Below are 23031 nucleotides of genomic sequence, written 5' to 3'. Positions count from 1 at the left end.
CTGCAATCATGTGACTGTATGGCTGAAAAAGAGATGATACAGTTCTAATAACCTTGTGCAGCATGAGACAAACATTCATGTGTTAAAGTGGAGATAAACCCGAGTTATTTATATTTTTAGTAAATAAACAGACAACAGAAAGTTTTTCATCTTCACTCTTTAATGTCACCACAATGATGCATTTTTTTATGATGATAAGTCTCTGAAGCCACACTAAGAGGAACCTGACACATTCGGTCCTGATGTTCATTTTTATATTCATTAAAATAAAAACACAATAATCTTCCACATGTTCAAACTTTCCCACACCAGAGTTGTGTTACAATCTGAGGGCAAACATCAAAAACTGTTAATGATGTGAGGATGACTTTAGTTCACTTTCATTTTTTTTGTCTTTTTACATGTCAGTTTCAAGTGTTAACAAAACACTTAACACACCACACCAAACTGCTGTGACCTTTGAAGCCTTCCACCCTCTATATTTGACCCTTAAACTGCAACAGATCGGAGTATAAAGTGACAAAAATACAGAATTAAACTGAAGTTTCCTTTGTTTTCAGGCGTTTGTTTCCTAATTTTAGCCACGATGGTGAAAAAAATGAGGCTCATTGTGTAACGTGCGTAAATCTGAAATATAAAAACATATATGCATCGTTTCCTATTAGGTGGTAGGTCATTTTCATGTACTCTTAAGAGTCTTAGAGCACACAGCAAATGAAGACAGAAAGTGAGCAGAAAAGAGAGAAATAAAGAACTTAAAAAAAGCCAAGAAATACAGGAAATGAGCATGCATCAGTTTTGGAAAATATCAGCCTTAGAAAGCCACATCTGCTGATATTTAACCAATTTTTGCAATTAGGTATTTTGAGATATTTTTTATTATGTTGCTAAAAAAAACTGTCAAAAAAATCTCATGCTAGTTTATTTGAACCCCTTTAATCCTGCAATCTCCTATGTTTCTCCTTATGATGCTTCAGTTATTTTCACATATCTCTAGAACTGCAACAAATAATAGATTGATCAATCAACACAAAAATGAGCAGCCACTGTTTTGATAATCAAAATTAAAAAATTATTTCAGACTTTTTTTTTAAAGCAAAAATGTTTCCCCAGTTCCAGCCAGTAATTTGTGAGGATTTGCTGCTTCTATTAATCTCATGTGACATGTGATGTGATTTTCACTGTTTTCAGATGTTTTATAGACCAATTGAGTAACAGATGAATTCAGAAAATAATTTGCAGGTTAATCCATGATGGAAATAATAGATTGCAGCTCTGAAGCTCACATTATCACATACTTTATATATTCTCTTTCTACTTGTTTCAATGCCTCGCTGAAGCTGCAGAAATACACAGACAATGAAACACACTGTGTGCATTCTGTCTCAGCAACATCACATACAAAATTGGAAAACTTGTTGTTTCTTGCACCATTTAATCCACATTCCCCCCTAAAATTCAGCCCGACATACGTTTATGGTATCTCTGGAAACTTCTCTGCTAGAATTCAAAATAAATTAGAGCATGAACAAAGCTCAGCTGCATCACTTGTGTTTGTAATGATGGCCCCACTAGTGGTTCTAGCAGGAAACAAAAGGTCCTTTTTTTTTTTATCTTTTACCTGTATTAACAAGTATTTTTTTTACTAGAAAAACACATCCTGGAATCAATATATGTATCAGCCAATACAACCAGGAAGATATGAGAGCTGGTAACATCTTCAGAAAATCATGTTGGAGCCTCTTTAGTGCTCAGACAGCCAGGACGCTCCGACTTCAACGTCTAACATGATGAACCTCCTGCAGCCAGGAGGAGGCGCTCCGTCCTGCCTGTATAAAGCAAGCAGTCGGTGGGTCAGTGGGTGGTGAGGAGGGTTGGAAGGGGGGAGGCTCCGGGTCCTCCTCCGTTCATCTTCTCCTTACAGCATTTTCAACACGGCGAGATCGTGAAGAGAGAGCGAGCCAGGTGAGCGTTAGTCATCAGCGTCGGGTTTTAAAGGAGGACCGCCGTCCTCGGAGGCCACAGGGAACGTTTTCTTCCCTCGCCTCTGCACGTGATCCTCGTTCCTCTTCTCCAACGCCACAATCTGTCAGAGAGCAGAGAGAGAGAGCTCATTTACCTGGTGGTGTCTGTACTTTCCTCTCCTCTGACCGAGAAGTGCTGCAGCCTTTCATCAAGTTCAAAGCTGAATCCCTTTCGTTTGACAAAAAATTTAACCTTTAATCTCAATAACAACCAACAATGAACTGATCTACTAACAAGTATTGTGTGTGTATCCAAAGCCTGATATATCTTATTCCTCCATGGTTGTTTAAAAACTATTAAAAACACGTCAGTGAGTCACACCGCTGCACTGGGTCACATGTTCCTTCATCATGAAGAGTTTGGTCACATTAGTTTGATTAGAAACGGCTCCAAAGACTAATAACAGCATCATGTTTTCAGTCTCCGGAGAGTAGTTCTGTGTAAGGCAGACTCCACTGAGCATGTGCAGGAACTTGTTATGCTACATATCACATCCTCTCGCCCTTGTGCTGAAGTTCATTGAGATGTTTACAATGTATATCAGGCTTTAGATACACACACGATACTTGTTAGCAGATCAGTTCGTTGTTGGTTTGGATCCAAACATGAGATTTGTTGACAGTAAAAAAAATATAGAAAATCGCCAGACTTATCCTCTAAATGCTGTGAGCGTAACAACAGAACGTGACTCAGATGAACATATTAACATTTTGATCAACACAGACATCCTCCCAGCTGGATTGTGGTGGTTGGACAGCGAGAGGACGATGTCGGGAGAGATTTTAGTGAACAAATCAAACTGAATTTGTTACCTCAGCCATAAACTCAGCTTCGTCTTCTGTACCAACTGGGATGTTCAGTCCGCTCACAGCGTTGAAAAGGTCGTACACACTCATCGCCTCGCTCACGCCTCTCTTCTGGAAGAACTGTGGTGTACACAAACACACGTTAATATTTCTTTTATAACCGTCAATATCCAGATTTTTTATCTGTGTACTGTAGCAGCCACACACACTAAAATGTCCAAGTCAGCTGTCTTATACAAACACTACATGACTTTATTTTATTCATTTATTTTTATAAGAGTTGCATGTGTAGATGAAACCAGCCGTTACCGTGGAAACGTTCCTGCAGTCTCTGAAGAGGAACTCCAGGCCGTGAGGATGAGTGGGCTCGATGGACTGACTGACATCTATCAACCACACCTACAACACACACACACACACACACATATTACAACAGCACTGTGGAGGGTGAAAGAGACTCACTAAATTAACTGTATGAAGGAAGAAAGAGAAAAGACTAAAGAAGGAAGGAATTAATTAATGACGATAAAAGTGAGTTATTGTAGGAGAAAAGATCGAAGAAAAAAAGGATAAAAAGATGGAAGGAAAGAAGTAGAGCTGTAAGGAGTAAAATAATGAAACGCAGGGTGAAATAAGAACAAAGAAGTCAAGTTCAAAGGACGGAAACAAAAAGTATAGAAGGAAGAAGTCAAAGGAGAAGAAAGAAGAAAAGAGTTAATGAGGGAAACATGGACTGAAAATAAAGAAAGGCAGACTGTCGTACCTTCCCTTCGTGCCACAGCATGTTGTATTCACTGAGATCAGCATGAACCAGATTACACTCCTGATACAGCTGCTGCATCACCTGCACACACACATAAAGACACAGTGATGAGTGAAGTAAATATGGGCTGTTAGCCGAGCTGCTGCTAACGTTTGTCCAGTTTATTTCTCTGATAACTTAAGATCCAGACATCCAATGACTAAAATCCTTCTTCCGGCTAAAAGATATAGTTAAAAACCACCTAAATTTATCATGAAAATGTGTCTTAAAACTGAATAAAAGTCCATTTATAACATTTTGTGTGGAACAACCACAACGCCAATGCATTATCTTGTATGTGTGTAAGTTACTCTTTGGTAGACGCCATTGTAGCGGACAAACACAGTGCCGCCGTATGCATCTTGTGCGTGTTTACTCTTTGGTAGAGGAGGTATGACGCCATCGACAGGCGACCAAATGAAACGGTCCGTTGCTTTGATTAAAGTACAGATTTCTCTGGGTTTGAACATTGTTGGAAACATTTGGGATAATGTAAGAACACAACTCAACAACATATATAACATAGGTCTAGTTGTTTTTAGACATTTTAATGTGGAATAATTACATATTATAGCTTTAAAACTGACAGTTACAATATTGATAAATTATCTTTTGTGTAATTTATCAAGAAAACTCTTATTTGTTGCTACTTTTTTCAGACCAAACCTTTACAGTTTTTTATTTTTCATTTGAAAAAAGCAGAAACAAATATGACATCTGAGAAAATGTGATGTAAATTTCTCATTATTTTTGATATTTTAAGAGACTGAACACCTTACTAATAACAGACTAAATCTCATTGTGATCAATAATGAAATGATTAGTCATTTGCAGTTGTACTTGCTGTATGTAAACATTAACGTACTGGATGTGTACTTACATGTAGGACCTGGTAGTAGGCGTTCTTCATGTCCTCTGAGCTCAACATGATGTCTTTGAGTTTGGGAGCAGGAACGTGGTCTTTACCGATGAATGACATCACCAGGATGTGTTTCTTCAACAGCACCACCTCCGGACAGGGAATCTCTGCTTTCTTCATCCTGAACACACACACACGCAGGATAATGTTACTACAATAACGCAAAATATTAGCAGCAATTAATCTTCTATTCAGAGTTAGCAGTCTATCAATGACCGTTAACTCAGAACTTTCACATCCTGGTGATACCTGGTACAGATTCAGATGGCTCGCTACTTTATTAGTGCCTTTACTGTGTTCCATATTTATTATTAATGACATCTTTACAGACATATAATCATATTATAACACATCTGTCAGCAGGTGTCCTGCCTCCTTGCAAGAAACAAACCGGTTGTTTTCCTTTTCCACTGCAGCACAACTGGACTGTTTCAGTAATAGTTTTGGCCAATGAGCCATTGTTGGATGTTTCAATTTATCAAAATAAAGGACCGAATATTACTTTCTACCTTTCTTTTTCTACTGATATACAGAAACCGTACCAAACCGTGAATTTTACAAGATGCGGAGGAAGCACCGGAACCGTCAGGGTGACACAGTCCGTCGAGGGAAGCACAGTCAGGTGGCGGAAGAGAAGGCGACATATCGGCTTCTCATACTTGGCAGAATTTGCCGATGCCAATATTTCATTTTAGAGCTATTATCGGCCGATACCGATGACGTGCCGATAATACTGTGCATCCCTAAATATTAGTAGTCGTACTATGGTTTTAGTAGCAGCAGTAGTAGTAGTACTAGGAGTATTATGAGTGATGTTATGAGTAGTGTCAGTTACCTGGTCAGGTTGTGCATCTCCTTCTCGGCCCACAGCCTAATGACCTTTCGTGGGTTCAGCTTGCTGAAGCGATCTTTGAAGCGATAGTCGTCTTTGATGTAGCGGTCTCTGTTTTTGAACTCATTGAGCGTCGTCTTAAACACCTTCAACACCACCTCGTCTGGGACCGGCTGCTCCCCCTCCTCCATCCTGACATACACACACACACACACAATATTTAGATATAGATCAGGCAGACATCTTAATCTGCGTTAAGACAGCAAAAAAGGCTGTTTGTCAAGACGTGTGAGAATTTCTTTTCCTCCTTTCCTCCGTCTTTTCACTCACCTCCCTCCGTCAGCGTGGAAAACAACTGACTCTTTCCCGGTGCTGATGCAGCCGTTGATGTTTTCCAGCACGCCGGCGTTCACCATCTTATACATCAGCAGACGAGTACGAGGGTCAACTGCTTGTTCCTGAGGAGAAAAGAAGGAGAGTTTGTGGTTGAGTGTTACCTTGCGAGGAAGATGTGTGGTGTATTTTCATTAAATGTCATTGGTGTGCTTTAAGACAATATTAAGCTATGCAGATTGATTTTATAAATTTTATAAGCAATAAGTGCTAGTGTGTTAGAATCCTATTGATGATGTATTTGTAATCTCATGAATCATATTTAATCACGATATACATATGGACGCACGGTAAAAGAATCATAATCATACACTGGAGAAATTTGAGTGTGTTTGTATTACATGTCACCTTGCTTGGGTCTGCATTAAAGTCTTCACCTTTTTTAAAAAATACACTCTGGAGGAGATCAAGAAATAAGGGTGTAAAGTGGCAAGAATAAGGCCAGGAGACAACTTGGCAATAATGGTGTAAAATGATCCCCAATACTTATATAAAAAAAATTGGACATAACCAGGTAGAATTGAATATGCCAGTACATATCCACAACAGCTCAAAACCTGTCTTGAAGAGTTTTGACCAACAACAAGTGACAAAGATAAATATATAAATATAAAAAATATATAATAATATAATAGTGTAAAATAAGGAGGATGGATGATAGGTGTGACCTATGCCAACCCAAGGGTATAAAAACTAAGCCCTGAAGGAAAAAACCTTCAGAGCAACCTGGTTCATCTTGTATGCGCTAATTTGCTCTCCTTTATTGCTGGCATTAAAGAACACTTTGTTACTTGGACCTCTGACTCCTGATTTTTATCTTCAAAAAGCAGTTTTTGATCTTGTGTTTTCTTCAACTGTCTTCCATCGATTTGACACAACAGATGGATTCACGATATTGCGCGAAAATCCATCTCGACAGGCTTCAAGTTATGTGCTTGTGGCCGGACCACAGTGGTTTGGTCCAATCAGTGTCCTTTGTGAAACTACTGGCAGCTACGAGCGCAGTTTTAAGCGTGACGAGAGCAAGAAGTGACTATTTGTTCGAAAACAATGGCAGCTCCTCGAGAGGTTACGTAGATGCTGCTATAGCATCAGTTATATCAGAACTGGAGGGTATTTCTTCACTAAAAGAAGAGCAAAAAACAGTACTGAAGGTTTTTCTCAGTGGAAAAGATGTTTTCACTCTTCTCCCAATTGGTGCTCTCCTACTAAGTCATATGGTTTGTTGATCTAATTGGTTGTTAGTCCATGATAGACGGTGATAGACAAATGGTTCATCCAAGTATTTTTTGAAAGTGCCTTCACTGTTCCAAACAGTTTCCAAGGACGACTTACCATTTGGCGTGTCAAGTTAGTTTGAGTAGAAACAAAGATCTTTGTATATGTAATTATTCCCAATTTGCATGTTTACACAGTGTGTGTTTATATGTCTATATCTCTATACGTACGGCGGTGGAGTGCTCCTTCTTCTCGTGCAGCCTGGCGCTACGTCTCTGCTCGCTGTAGCAGTGCTGCTTCAGAGAGTTAAACACCTGATTGGACAACTTCAGGTCCATCCCCAAACCATCTCCCACATGGACCTCTGGTGCAAACTGGAAAAGAAGAGCAGCAGCTATGTGACACTATACATGGAGGTTATGTGGTCACTATTTTCTTGAGTGGCAAACAGTCAACTGTCAGCATGACTCTGCTAAAATGATCAAGAGCTGTTCGACTGAGATTAAGAAAGAATTCACAGTATTTTACACGCTGCTGAAGGCAAAATATAAGAGAAACAACATTAAGTTATCATTTTAAATGGCTGTGTAATGTTAGCTAACCAAACACTTTTTTTATCTGAATGAATCATTTAATAAAATCTAAAAATCTTTGTGATTTTGATCTGGCTAATAGATCAGATATCTACATGTATTCAGGCTGTGTTTAGTCTAGCATTACTTCTCTGATGTTGAGCTACATATATCCACATAAGCAGTGTATGCAAGACGTCTGGAAAATACATTTCTAGCCACATTTCAATTTACACGGACCGCTGACTGTCTGGTGTGTCATCGGGGTTGTTGTTAATTCTGAAGAGTTTTTTAAAGACCTTTTTAATATCACATATATTGTATTTTATTACCTTTTTCACAGTCTTTGATTTTCTGTCAAAGTATGATGGAAAACCAGTGGGGACAAAACAGCCAATAATTGCACATTTCTCCTCAAGACATTAAATTTGACAAACAAAATGAAGGATCTGAGGGAACCGTGATACCACAGACACTCAATACGCGTCTATAAAAACATAAACTTGTCTTACGTTGTCCATGCGTGCTGTGTTCTTGCGGCCGCAGGTCACTTCATCGTGTTTGGTGGTGATGTTTTTGCCTTTCCCGGTGAAGCCTTTCCTGGGCGTGATCTGGGGCTTGTCTGAGTGATCAAACACAAACACACACCGTGTTAGAGCTGGTGTAGTAATCACCTCATGGACGATAACTGTAACGGGTAAAATCTGTTTGGGCCAGATTTGATCAAAAGTGAGGTACCAATGACTCAAAGAGATTTAACACAACAATACAGTCAGGTTGTGGTAGAAAGATGTGAAATTATTCTTCCTCTTGTAACAATATCACCTCAACAAAACAAGATTGATACAAGTGTGTTTCCAGAACTATGTGGACTGTGTGTTTCTCTGTCAGCTGCCTTAAGACGCCTTTAGGCTGCAACAATGGTGTAACTTTATTGCATGTCTCATTGTGCAAGATGAGTCTAATAAAATCTTTGTTGCGTCAGACTGCACGATATCAGTTTGAGGCTGTCAGATTGTGAGATGAATGTGAGGTGAATCGTACTGCTACGATGTAAATATAAAAAAGTAAGTGAAAGCAGAGAAAAGTCATCAGCTCGTCATCCATCTGCAACAAAGTCATACAAACTTCTTTTTGGTGTCATGGACGTATAAGAGAGGACAAGTATGTTTTCTCCCAAAACTTTATTTGAAAACTGCACTCATGAAATGTCATGCTGCCCAGTGTGTTCTGTGTCATTTCATGTCATGATTGGTTGGTTTGTAGATGTGAGTTGTAGCAGCGGTCACAGTGTGAAGAGTTTGGTCTTAAATCACTGGTTGTCTTTGGGCTTCAAAGCTTCTAATCATTGGACGTGTCTCACAGTGAGATCAAGGACAACATTTTGAGCCTACAACCTAGATTTGACAACGTTTCTCTCACGATTGTCAACTTTTGTCTCAGACAGCCCAAAATGACAGCCTGTAAAGGGGCCTTTATGTTACCTTCAACTCTAAAAAGCTCAGTTTCAAGGGTTTTGACAGAGGACCAAAACAGAGAGAAAAAGATGTGTTTATGAATTTTGCCAGCTTAATGTGGACACTGTCTTAGAGCTGCTGTGTAGTACAGTAAGGTGTTTCTGTTATTTTGTCCACCCTCTGTAGGTATGTTACCAGCTTTGTAGGGGTCATCTCTTGTGTCCTGCCAGTCCACCTCGTCCTCTGAGCTGTCGCTGTCTTCATAAGGATGGACCATGCGGTAGTTCTCAAAGGAGATGGACACTGGAAACAAAATTGAAAACACAGACTGTCACTGACTTTATCAGGTCTTTAAAATTATAATTACACTTTACACAAGACTCTAATCAGGTTGTTATAGAAGCAAAGTTGAGCAGAAAGGAAATATAACTTACAGTGATTCCTTTCAACCCACTCTTAAGTTTTCAGATTTTTGTGGTTCTACCTTTGCTGTCTCCGTTGAACTTCTTCTCCTCACGGCGGAGCTGGTTATCAAACTCGCGGTCAAACTGCATCTGCAGCATCTGAGCAAGCATCAGATCACTGGTCGTATCAGGACCTTCATCTGGCAACAAGAGATCTGCTCCGGGACTGAGAGACAGAGAGAGAGAGAGAGAGAGAAGAGGAAAGAGAAGAGATATTAAAACAAAACGAAGACGAGTTGGGAAAGACAAAAGGATGCCTTGATGAAAAATCTATCAACCTAAAGGCAGAGTGGATTTACCTAAAAAAAACAATGTATAGACTCAAAAATAATCCCTCTCAATCATCACTTATGACCAACTAGAAGTGTGTGGTGGTGTCTGTATCTGCAGAGACCCTGCTGTCTGCTTGTATTGACCTCAATAATAAACATAAAGTAGAATTATCACCTTTCTGACAATGTCAGCAAAAACTGAAAATGTATAAGCTTCGTAAATGTAGATTTTAATGGCAGAGCTGTTGAACTGGATGCATTAGATTGCAGAGGTATTCCTAATGAAGTGGCTGGTGACTGTACATTATCAGTCATTAATAAATGGGTGCTTAATCCTTAATGAAGACTTCATCGTTAATGAATGAAGAGAACAGAGTGTACTCTTAAAAAAAAAAACAGGAGAGCGTAAGAGTCACCATGATTTTGATGAAAGTTATTAAATGTAAAGAATGAATGATGATGAATTACTAAAACATACCAAAAAAACGTTTGTATACTCTGGTTCACATCAGGAAAAGTCATAAAATTTGAGGGTGAAAAAATGGTGTTTAGGGTGATGGGTCACGTTTATATGTAAAGGTTAAGAAAGGAAGAGGAAAAAAACATGTAGAAAACAAAAATGTAAATAATCAAACATATTAATTAACTTTTATACATGTAATATTTAAGAATAGGCAGAAATGTCAATGTCAGAAAGACTTTGTGTTCTACCATCTTTTTGCCACCAGGTGGTGCAAATTAATCACATTGCAAACCAAAATCAACCACATCGAGGAGCAGAGTGTCAGAAAAACTAAGGCCCTGTTTACACCTGGCATTAATATCCGTCTCGGGTGATCCGATCACAGGTGGACAGCTCTAAATACAGGTGTAAATGCAACCAAGACGCATTGAGAACGGGGATCTGATCACTCAGACCACATTTGGAGGTGGTCTGGGCCGCATGTGGCCACATTCTTTTAGTAGTGTAAACGCAAATGCGTCCTGGGCCACATTGAAGGACCGCCTACTCGACTGACGTCCTCTATTTAGCAGCAAATTAGACACAGGACCCTCCAACCAAGGATGTTCAACTTGTTTGATAACAGAATAAACAAATTATTTTGTTTTTCATGTGAATTAAAAACGTAATCCATCTCCCGTTTTTTCCTGTTTTTCTTGTTCCCCTAACCGGTTTCCCTCTTCAAATCGACAGTTAGAATAGAAATTACACCATTAACTTTTGCAGCTGCGGGGAGATTTCTCTCTCTCTCTCTCGCATGTGGAGACGCAAGTTAATGCCAGGTGTAAACAGACGCACTTAAAGCTGTGATCAGATCACCCGAGACGCATGTTAATACCAGCTGTAAACGGGGCCTAACTGCCCAATCAAAAGTGAGCAGAGAAATAATACAAAATGATAAACTACTTAAAACTGAAGTGAGAGGTAAGGAGAGAGAGAGACAGAGATTGATTAAAAGTTAATGAAGAAAGAAGAGAGGACAACATCACTGTATATTCACACACAGAGGTGAAGCTGGTGAGAACTTACTCGGTGAGTGTAGGGAAGGCGTTGTTCTCCTCATCCAGCTGTTTAGCCAGCTGCTCACTCATCACATCGGCAAGAGAGCAGGCCGGAGCTGCCGGGGCCAACGAACCCCACGGGCTCTGCAAAACACACACATATAGGCTTTAATTAATATTATTAAGATATAATTAATCACGCGTATCTAAAATCAATCAGTGGTATTTCAATTTCTTGCACTGATTAGTTACTGAGCCTGTAAACACAGACATTCACATCTATAACTTCATCTGTAACCTCACCACAGCAGCACATAAGAGTCAGTGTAACTCCACCACATTCGTCATATATATTCCATCATTATTTTAGTATCCTGTTCGATGCTGTATTTCTATAATTTGTCTTTCTTGTTCTATTCTGTACACACAACATCTATTGCACATCTGTTCATCCTGAGGTTTCTCCCATGTTTTTTAGGGAGTTTTAGAAGATGTTGCATTGCTGTACAGACTGTAAAGCCCCCTGAGGAAAATTTGTGATTTGTGATATTGGACTATATAATTAAAATTGACTTGACTGACAATATTTAATATTTTCTGCACCAGAGTAGTGACAAAGTCTGTTTTTCGACTGTGGAACATCCTGTCCAGTACATGTTCAGGTCACAGTTGTTGAAAAACTAATTAAAGGGAAATGTATCAAAAATGTTTATTTATGTTACATAGAGTTTTATCGATTAACAGAACATTAAAGAATCAGCAACTATTTTGATAATCGATTAATCATTTTTTTCACTTTTTAAGCACAAATGCCAAAAAAAAAATTGGTTGGTCGCAGCAGGATTTTGGACTGTTGGTCAAATAAAACAAGACATTTGAGGATATTATAACAGGCATTTTTCACCATTTTTGTCGTTTTATAAACAAAATGATTACTCTAGAAAATAATCAGTTAGTTTGTTCCATAACATTATGGTTGTGTAAAAAAATATCGGCCAATATATCATTATCAGAGTTTTTTTAAACACAAATGTCAATAACAGTATTGGTCTCAAACATCCTGTGTTGTTCGAGCAATACATTCAATTATCAATTTGATTTCAGCTGAAATTAGTGCAGTGTAATACTACAGCCCCGTAATAAATCCTACCTTCATGATGGTTATAATGTCCAAATATTACATCTATTCATTTTTATTGTATTATATATACACAACATTATTGTATTGTGTTCCTTTCTACCTCTCGGGTTTCTTCTTGTGCTGTTAAATTTCCCACCTGGGGTCAATAAAGTTGATCTTGAACACATCTCAGTATAGCGTGATAGGATAATTCAACAGCAGCACAAACTACTACCTCCAAAATTAGCATAAAGTTGAATTAACACCTCCTGAAACCAGTTACAACAAAAACTGATTATTATAACCATCAAGAAGGTAAGACTTATTGCAGGGAAGCAACTGAGTGTATGTGCGTGTAGTTACTGAGAGTTACATTATATCAGTAAGTAAGCAATGGTACCTCAAGTCATGAATAATATAGAATTAAATGTAAAAACTGTGCAAACCTGGTGACAATAAAAGCAGCATTGGTGGCTTTGTTAAAGACATTTAAAAAGGACAAAAACACAGAGCTGGATGAGCGTATTTCTTAAGGTAAGTTAGTTACAAACTTGAGGCAGCATCACTACAAACATTAAACAACCGTCAGACTTTAAAGGATAGTCATTTAGTGCAAAAATGCATTTAAAAGTAAAATGTGAAGCTTATATGAGTCTTCAGCAGTCTGAATTAGTCATATCAAGTGGATATCTGACACATTTACAGTCTTTTTAGCATCAAATTCCCTCTTTGTGTTTCCTCGGACAGTGTTTCCCTGTTGAGATGTGGTGGAAGTATAGTAACAAAAAGAGGAACTTTGACACTAAAAAGACTGTAACGTTGAAAGATATCTACTTGATTTGACTCATTTGGACGCTGAGGCTTCATATTAGCTTCAGATAAACTTTTGAATACATTTTTGCACAGAAAGAGGACTGTGGATTTTGTCCCCCATCACTTCCATTGAATGGATCTTCTAATGGTCAGTATGAACAGGAGGAATGATTACAGCAAGAAAAACATATTTCACTGTTCATTTGGGCTCCTGACTGTTGTTTTTAGACTGACTTGAAAAAGTGTGAAGTCCATCTTTTGTTTGCAGAGTGAAACTCAGCAGTATAAATATAGCTTTTGTGAGTCATAACTCAACAGTAACAATAAAAGAAGTGAGTGAAAGTTTCACTGAGACAAGTTCAGACATGTCTGCACTAAGCCCCGCCTCCAAGTCCTGACGTGTTATTATCTGTCACATATCTTAGTATAATTTATCAATTAAGACATTTTTTTTAATTTCTAGAACATAGATATTTCCTCATTATAACATATAAATACACAACAGTACAAATAGCATTAAATAGGAGTCAAACTTGTAAAAAGAGGTATCTGCTTGCTGTTAGTTGTAGTACTTGTTAACATTTTACACATTTTTATGTTATATAAATATAACATGCTGATGTGTGACAGTGTGACAGGACTAGGGACAAGCATTGAGACCACTTACTGGTTTATAAATACATTAAGCCAGAGTAAAGGCCTCTAATTAAATTATTTTAAGGTATGGGTGTTGCAGAAATAGCTGACCACACTCATGGTCTTGCTGTTAACAAGTGACGTGGTTATCGCAAATAACAGCGTCTCAGTTCTTTTCAATCACTCAAACTTTGTTTGTTTAGCACCTTTCATACAGTTAGTGCAATTCAAAGTGCTTCACAGATAACTGACAAGCCGATAATAAGATAGAACAAGTGAGACTAATGCACGCGAGAAATAAAAATGATGAAAATGTCATAAAATAAAATTGATTTACAAGCTATAATAATAATAATTATAATAATAATAGAATAAAATAAAAACTTAGTTAAAAACTACATTTAAAAGACAAAACAGAGACAAAGTCGATGAGGGATAAAAACAACTATAATAACAATAATTAAAAGATAAAACAATAAAACTTGATAACATGAATACAACAAAAGTATAAATCGTTCGTTTTAACTAATTCATTTTCATGTGTCTCTTGTGTCAAAACATCTCCAATCATAGCGCAGCCGGTGACTGGCAGCTGCTCCGAGTTATCAGTCCGCTCACAGCGACCTAATTTCGGCCTTTTAAGGTTCGGACTATCGATGAGGCCATATTGGATCATGACTCGCAGGAGCTAGATCTAACAGGCAAGATTAAGCTATTTGGGATCAATAACTTACAGTACAGGACATCCCTACAGAAGATAGTCGGACTCACCTTTGGTGTTTGCGCCGTGACTCCTGTTTGATCCATGATTGTGATCACTATGTATAATCGATTCTTTCTCTGAAGAGTGAATGGTGGCTAGCCGCTGAGCTAACGTTAGCAAGCTTCGGAGGCAGATTTAGCGACTAAAACGTCCTGAAAATGAGACGAATAATAACGTCTCGCGATGTGACAAGTACAGATAACGGTTGTATGAACTTCAATAAATATAAAAAGATAATTTAAAAGTCAGCTACAAAAACTTTTACAATAACCTAACGGTTAAGACGAGGTAGAAAGCTACTAAGCAGTTTCACAGCACAGTAAGCGAATGTTTGGCACAACAGGAAATACGTCACCGTCAGTACCATAAAGAGCGCCTTCACAATAAAAGCTATAGGCTTATGTTAAAAAGGCTTTTATTTTTTTCTGATTAATCTTCAACAGTGGTGGAAATAATTAAGTACATTTACTCAAGTGCTCTACTTAAGTAAATTTTGAGGTACTTCTACTTTACTTGAATATTTCCATTTTATGCTACTTTATTCTTCCACTCCACTACATTTCAGAGGGAAATATTGTACTTTCTACTCCACTACATTTATTTGACAGCTTTAGTTACTTTTCAGATGAAGATTTGACACAATGGATAATATAACAAGCTTTTAAAATACAACACTTTGTTAAAGAAAAAATTAGTGGTTTCCAACCTTTTTGGTTTTTGACATCTTACAAAAAGCAGTGTGTAGTCAGGGTCACATTTCAGATGTCTATGAGTTGTTAACAGCAAATAGTGATTTTTCCCTCTAAATTTCTCCCATGCTTTCATTTCAATAAATGTTCAAATGATCCAATATTTCAGCAAAAACCAAAGATTAGAGAAAAAGTCCAAAAACTGTAAACAGATTTGTGTATCAGAACTTCGTTTTTTCTTCTTTCCTCTCCCATTAATCATCTCACGACCCTTCAGATTTATCTGGGGACCCTTTGGATGGGCCCGACCCCTAGGTTGGGAACCACTGGACTAAACTAACTAACTGTATATAAAGTAGTTCAAACTAGCACCACCTCCAGCAGCTACAATATTAACATGCTGCTTACACACTGATGCTTCAGTACTAATAATCTAATGATGTCATATATAATAATATATCAGGCAGGGGAACCAAACTAATTTCACTTTTAATACTTAGTCTTTACTTTAAGTCAATTCAGATGTCATATTATAAGGCCTGTAAATTAATGGTTATCGTGCCAAATGATTCTGCAATAATCTGCAGTGTCACTCTGGTTTAAACAGATACAGATGGTCAGATGTTTGAAAGAAAAGAGGCAGGAGATCACAGTTTTAGACCAAATTAAAACTTCTAAGTCTTTCTAAACAAGTCCCTGCAGGAGATGGTCTAGATGGACTAAAATTCAGACTCAGGTCCAGGAGGAGGGTGGAGGAGGTGGTTGAGTAGAGGAGTCTTAGTGTGTCTGCAGAGTCTGTGTAGAAGGAAGAGCAGCAGCAGAGCAGTCTAGATACACTGATGATACTTTGTTAGATCCAAAGGAACACACAGGGATGATGGTGGACGGGACTTTGTGTCTGACAGTGGGGCTGTTCTCAGATCAGTTCAGACTGTAGCACTGAGACTCATCTCCACTTTTTCTGATTCCTCCGTCAGTCACTGCTGGACAAAGCTCTCCTCTCCACTCTACCTCCCAGTAACATGGTCCAGTCACAGCATCTCTATACACAAGCTGCTGCTGCTGCTGCTTCAATCTCTCTGGATCATCAGGATACAGCTGATCCTCTCACCACACACTCCTTGATGTTCACTCACACTCTTACAGAGATCACCACCATCTAACGAGAGAAAAAGAAACAACAGAGGTCACAAGTCAGTGTTTAGTGAGACTCACTTCATCAGCTGTCAGTCAGTGATGCAGCACATCTAGGATGAAGACCTGCAGGGACCCCAGCCCTGTTCAGACCAGAAGTTGAACAGCTGCACAACATAGCAAGCTTCCTTTCAGCTCCAAGCTCACAGACCTGCAGAGACCTTTGGCATCAAGTCTGTTTACTAAAGTACAAAGAGGAAATCAACTGCTGAGAATCATGAACACATCATTACTGCATAAACACTTTAGTGATACATTTATTGTTGTTATATGTGACCTGCTATTAAATTTAAAGCAAGAGTCTCAATGTGTTGATGAACATCTTCTCTGCTTTTGAAATATCATCAGACAAATAAACATGGAGGCTATCATTGAAAATATTTGGAGGAAACAAAATGAGTGATGGACAGATATAAAGATGTGATTGCTGGACTTCAGCAGAGGTTCTATTCTGTATAAAGACTAGGGGTGTCACAATTCTCCAAATCCACAATTAGAAATGATTTTCAATTTTAAGGTCACGATTCGATTCACTTTTCGATTTAAATGTTTTTCTCAGCACTGACAACTATGCCTTTTTTTTTTTTTTAACTATCAAGTCTTTATTGTAAAGATCAACAGATCATTGGTTTTATGCCCTGACAACCGTCATTTACATTTTCAAATTCTTTAAAAAGATAGGCTACATGGTATCAAGTGTAATATAACTATAACAATAACTTATTTCGTCAATTGGGAACAAACTGTTAAACACAAAAACAAAATGAAAAGTCATTGGATGTGCCATTAGGTTGTGTAAGCCATTAGGTTACTTTACAATATCAGCTTGGGTTTCTTCACCTGCAAAAAGCTTTTTGGTGAGGAAACAAAGTTTAAGTCGTGTTGCAGTTTTTAGACGGTCCCTGACCACTCATCTCACAGCCCACAAATTGTAGTTTGTCAATGTCCTGTCATCGGTGTTAACATAACTCACAGGGGGGAAAAAATGGTGCCACACCGATGACTTCTGGTAAGCAGGAGGATTTTCCAGTTCTGTTGTTTCTCCATCACCAACTCCGGCAGCGGCCATGGTGTTTCAAAAAGTAATGCAGCTGCAGGCTACCTGTAAGCTATGCTGTGTAGTCTTTGAAATGTTGTTTTTCTTTGGAGGCACGCAAGTAGGTGGGAGTGGAAAGAAAAGAAATATAGCGGGAGAATTGCAAATCCTGCTTGTGATTTTGAAAGTCGAAATCGAATGCTCATTTCGATCAATTTTCAATTTAGAATCAAAATCATGACACCCCTTATAAAGACCACATGGTTATTGAATGTAATTATGGTTCTGTGAAATCAGAGCTGGTGATTTGCAGGCTTCAGTCAGGCTGATCATAGAGCTCTGACAAAGATGAACTGATCAATTCTTTTGTGTTGAAATGAGAGAGCAAATGCTTTCAGATCAGACTTGATGGTATGACAGTTTGATGAATGAAGACCACTGTTTCTATACATCTTGTAAGGCTGTCAGCTGTAATCCAGCTTTATTTCCTGCAGACATGAGCACAACAGTCATCTTCACATCAACTCAAACACATGATCACAACAAGATTCTGGCTGATCTGATTGGCTGATTGTACTATCTCTCTGTGTCTTTCTGTCCAATCCTGAAGCTTGTCACCATTGCCCTCTCACAGCTTCACTGAGGATGGCAGCCACTGAGAAGGTTGGAGGTTCACCAGGAAATACTGGATCTTTGCTTTGATACTAACTGTGTTTAATACAATACTGCTGAAACCAGCATGGACTGATTCCAACTTTCTACTGACCTCAGAGTCTCCAGTCTCCAGTCTGGACTCTCCTGAAGATCAAACAGCAGCTTCATTGCTGATTTCTGCAGGATGAATCCGCTCAGATCCAGCTCTCTCAGATGGGAGGGGTTGGACCTCAGAGCTGAGGCCAGAGAAGCACAGCTGATCTCTGACAAACTGCAGTTAAACAATCTGAATAAAGAATAAATGATGTAACTTTATAAGAAAATGTTCCTTCACAAATGTCAGCACACTGAAGCAAAGTCCTATCAATTATGTTGTAGGGGATCACAGTGTTATTCAGATTAAATTTGGTTGTCAGCATTAATTAATTAAATCATCTTTAATTAATTAAAGAGTATCAGTTTATTAAACAGGGCACCACCTGGAGACCGGGACCTGACAATCAAACCACTGATTCAGTCTAATAAACAATTCACCCTGAATTTTGATATCAAATTAATAATTAAGATTCAAAATAAAAGGGTGAAATCTAGTTACACGATTAATACCCAAATTCATTCATAACATTGTTATAGCTGAAGTTATGCTTTTAATGAAATAACACAATGAAGGCAATTTGAAGTACTATCTGCTGCAGAGAGTAACTTCACAAAATTCAGGCAAAAACACCAGGAGAACTTGTTATACTATAAACAGGATTCATTCTACATCAACAACAAATTACAGCCAATGCTATTTAAGTATAACAAAACATCAGTGCAGTTGAAAACCTAGTTAATGGTGTGATTTTATACAGTGTGTGTGTTTGTGTATGTGTGTGTAACAATATGGCCGTCTCAAACCATGTGCAGTGGTGAGACCCTTTATGTAGGTGTAAAGGGGGGGACGCACAAAGGAAGGCTACACACAAGATCCAAACCACGTGAAGTGGGTGAAGTCACGTGTGTGTAGGAGAGAGGAAGCACACAAAAGAACCAGCGAAACAGGTTTTCAGTTCAATCTTTGTCAAGTCGTCTGCTCAGTCTGACTTGTTCCTGTGTCTCAGCTTCTTTTGAGTTTTTCAAAAAATATTCTGCATTTGATGCCATCTGCCTGCTGTCTCTTGCATTTGGGTCCAACTGCTCTAAGCTCCCTGTGACAAAATGACTTGACCAGCCATGGATCTGGACCTGTTACCTGTTTTTCAGCCTTCGATCCATCCTAATGACTCTGACGGTGAGCACATAACTAAGTTTTTTCCATGAGGAGGACCCTGCTCTGGCTATGAGGTTGATGGCAGGTCACTGGGAGTCTGTGGAGCATCAGGCTCCATTCTCCGTGTTCCCCAGTAGCCATCCAGCCTCCAAACCAGCTAACCTGTGGTATATTAGCCACCAGCCTGTTTCTCAGCCTGCTAGCTTTGGGCCTGCTATCCTTCAGCCTGCACCCCAGACTGCTCGCAACCAGCCTTCTCTCCAGTCTCTAAGGCTATGGTTTTGTGAGCCTGCAGCCCACTGGTCTTGAACCATGAAACCTCTCCTTGGGTCACCCTGCTACCATGCCTATCCAGGGCTACTCCTCCATTACCCTGTGCCACCCCAATCTCTTGTCCCTGTTGAGCTGCAACAATCTCTTGGCCCTGTTGTTTACAGCAACTGCAGTAACCCCCTGTTTCTGAGCTGCAACAGCTCACTGTTTCTGAGTTGCAACAAGTTCCTGTACCTGCCTGTCCAAAGTTATGGAGTCCCTGGTCCTTAGGTTCCTGTTTAGCTGTTTACTTTGGCTACCAAGTTTGGCTGATTCCAGCTTTCCCAAGGAGGCCAATTCTCCACTTCCTGAATCCCCATTGCTCCACCTTCAGAGTCTGCAGCATCCCATGTGGCTCAACCTTCAGAGTCTGCAGCATCCCCTGCAACTCTGCCTTCAGAGTCTACAGCATCCCCTTCAACTCTGCCTTCTGAGTCTGCTGCATCCCTTGCGACTCCGCCTTCAGAGTCTGCTACATCCCTTTCGATTCTGCCTTCAGTGTCTGCTGCATCCCTTGCGACTCTGCCTTCAGACACTGCAGCATCCCTGGTGGACCTGCCTCCAGAGTCAGCTACACTTCTAGTGGCCCTGCTCACTGTATCTCCACTGCCCAACGCAACAGTCAACTACCTCCTAGACCTTGTAGACCTCCTAGACCTTCTACAGATCCCAGACCCTCTAGACTTTGCTGCCTAGCTGTGCCTCTGTCCAGCCCCCTGGCTGTCCCCCTGAACCTTTTGGCTCTGCCTTTGTCCGTCCCCTGGGCTGTCAACCTAAATTGTCTCGCTCCACCCCAGTTCAGCCCCCAGGCCACCCATCCATGCACTACCTTCCCGAGTGCAACCTTCTTGGTTCCCCATGCCACCTGCCTGAGCTCCCTGGTTTCCTGTGCTGTGGTTTCCTGCCCAAGCGCTGTCTTCCTGATCACCTGTGCTTTGACCTCGCCAATGGACTGTCAGTTTTGGCCTCCTCCCCGTCTTCCGATGGCCATCTGTCCTGTGTCTCTTGTCAAGTTTTGTGGAATGTTTGCAATCCATCTCTTGAGGGGGGGTTCTGTCATATTCCATGAGGACTTTCTTTGTTTGTGTTCAGACTTTTAGTTTAGTTCCTGTTTTGTTTTGAAATGTCTTCGTCATGTGTTTGGTTACCTTTACTTCTTGTGTTTTCCCCTTTGTTGCTAAATGTGTTTCACCTGTGTCTTGTTTTAGTTGCTTGTGTTCAGTTTGTAATCAGCCCCTGTGTATTTAAATTCCAGTTTTAAGTTCAGTCTTTGTTGAGTCATCTGCTTAATCTGCCTTGTTCCTGTGTCTCAGCTCTGTTGGGATTTTCAATAAAATCTGCTTGCTGTCTCTTGCATTTGGGCTGCACTGGCTGAACCACAGTTTATTCCAACCATTGTTGACTTTGGTTCAAGTAATCCACGTGAACTTGGAAATACTACGCACAATGTAAACAGGAAACTGGTAAATCCGGCGATCTCAAAAAACAGGAAGTGGGATGTTTTTCGGACTGTCAATCAGTCAAAAACCATTTGGGATCCTAAAGCTAAGTCAAAGGGTCTTTTGGGTGGGCATTTGGACATAAGAAGTATTAAATCTAAAAGTGATCAAGTCCATAATCTTTTACTGGATTCTAATTTAGACTTCCTTTGTTTATCTGAGACTTGGCTTCACAAAAACACTCCATCAGCAGCATTAAAAGTCCCTGGTTTTAACATTTACAGGAGAGATAGAGTGGGTTCAAAGAGAGGAGTTATGATTTATGTGAAAGATAGTATTCAGTGTAATGAAATCCATTGGTCAAACTGTAAGGAATTGGAATGTATTGGACTAAATATCATTTTGTCACCACAGATGTGGTTTATTCTTATTGTAATTTACCGTCCTCCCTCTTCCAATACTAGTTTCTATGAGAAATTCAAGAAATTATTAAGGGAATGTAATTTCAACAAAGAAGTAATTATTATGGGAGATTTTAACATCAATTGGGAGGACAAATCCTCTAGAAAGAACCTCAAACAGATAACCGATAACTTTGACCTCATGCAACTGATCAGTGGGCCCACAAGAATAACTAATTCCACCAGTACTCAAATTGATTTAATATTTAGTAAAAGACCTGAGAGAATTTTAAAATCCTATAATATGGTAACTGGTCTCACTGACCACAATTTGACACTGGTAGCCAGAAAACTAAGCAATAAGCGGTTTAGCCCTAATGCCAGGGAATATGAATCTTTTGGAATTCCCAAAAACAAACAGGAGAACTTCAAAAGTGCTGTTCAACAGATTGATAGGGATGATCTACTGTTGGGCATAGACAATGAAGAAGACAGTCAAATATTCTCAAAAAAACTAGAGAGCATTATTAAAGATTTTAACTGCAAATTTAGGTGCAAAAATAACAAAAACACTGTCCCTTGGATAAATGCAGACATTTTAAAACTAATGAAAGAAAGGGATCTTGTCTTAAAAACTGCAATAAAAATTAAGTTGAGTCATGACAGACAACACTAAGTTTAAGCAACACGGTGGTAAAGAAACTAAGAAAAGCAAAGGCAGATTTTTTCTCGACCATAATAGAAAAGGCAAAAGGTAACTCTAAAATTATCTGGAACCAGTTAAAAAAAAACTAACAGGGCATCACAATAAAGAAAGGAAACTGCTTGAACTTAAAGTAAATGGAATGCTTACAAACAATCCTGGGGAAGTAGCGGAAGCTCTTAACCACTACTTTATTGATTCTGTAGCTACCATTGCACAATGTTTTTCACCTGAATACACAAATGTTTGTCCAGTCAATACAATGGAACTGGCTTTCAGCATAAGGAGTGTCACTGAATCAGAGGTTGCCAGAATGATTAGATCTCTTAAGCCATCCAAAGTAAAGGATATATTTGGTATGGATGCAGTTATGCTCAAAGAGCTCAGTACAACACTAACTAATCCTATTACCAAAATTATTAACCTCTCGATTTCTCAGGGAATGTTTCCGAGTGTTTGGAAGTTGGCTGTTGTTGTCCCAATATTTAAATGTGGAGATCCCTTTTCCACCTGCAATTACAGACCTATCAGTATCATACCTTCCAGATGTATGCTGATGACACAGTAATTTATATACATGGTGGCAGCATGACACAAGTTGCTAGTGAACTCACAAACTCCATGGCTCATGTATCAGCATGGTTAAAGCAATGCTGTTGCAACTAAATGTGTTTAAAACAGTATGTATGTTTTTCACCATGACAAACAGTTCTAGTGTAGAGCCGGATGCCTTTGTATCAGGGGAGAGGCTACAGG

The 23031-nt window shown here is 39.2% G+C and overlaps 1 protein-coding gene across 1 annotated transcript; it reads right to left on the bottom strand.

Moving 5' to 3' along the window:
• Positions 1–140: 140 nt before the first annotated feature.
• Positions 141–14913, bottom strand: riok3 (RIO kinase 3 (yeast)). Its single transcript, XM_042399589.1, has 13 exons — positions 14604–14913; positions 11292–11407; positions 9509–9654; positions 9220–9327; positions 8080–8189; positions 7226–7369; positions 5715–5842; positions 5388–5576; positions 4514–4673; positions 3595–3675; positions 3141–3230; positions 2838–2951; positions 141–2086 (listed from the first exon to the last, which is right to left on the bottom strand). Exons 1-13 carry the CDS (start codon positions 14637–14639, stop codon positions 1973–1975), a joined length of 1536 nt encoding a protein of 511 aa, XP_042255523.1. The 5' UTR covers positions 14640–14913; the 3' UTR covers positions 141–1972.
• Between the last annotated feature and the right edge of the window lie 8118 nt (positions 14914–23031).

Source organism: Thunnus maccoyii, chromosome 21 (genome assembly GCF_910596095.1).
Source record: "Thunnus maccoyii chromosome 21, fThuMac1.1, whole genome shotgun sequence".
Lineage (NCBI taxonomy): Eukaryota > Metazoa > Chordata > Actinopteri > Scombriformes > Scombridae > Thunnus > Thunnus maccoyii.
This window is presented reverse-complemented; position numbering and strand designations above follow the sequence as displayed.

Coding starts and splice junctions, on each gene's coding strand:
- riok3 (XM_042399589.1), bottom strand. CDS start 14,639: ATGGATCAAACAGGAGTCACGGCGCAAACACCAAAG. Junction 4,674..5,387: donor GAGATGCACAACCTGACCAG/GTAACTGACACT, acceptor GTGTGTGTTCAG/GATGAAGAAAGCAGAGATTC. Junction 3,676..4,513: donor CCTACTACCAGGTCCTACAT/GTAAGTACACAT, acceptor GTGTGTGTGCAG/GTGATGCAGCAGCTGTATCA.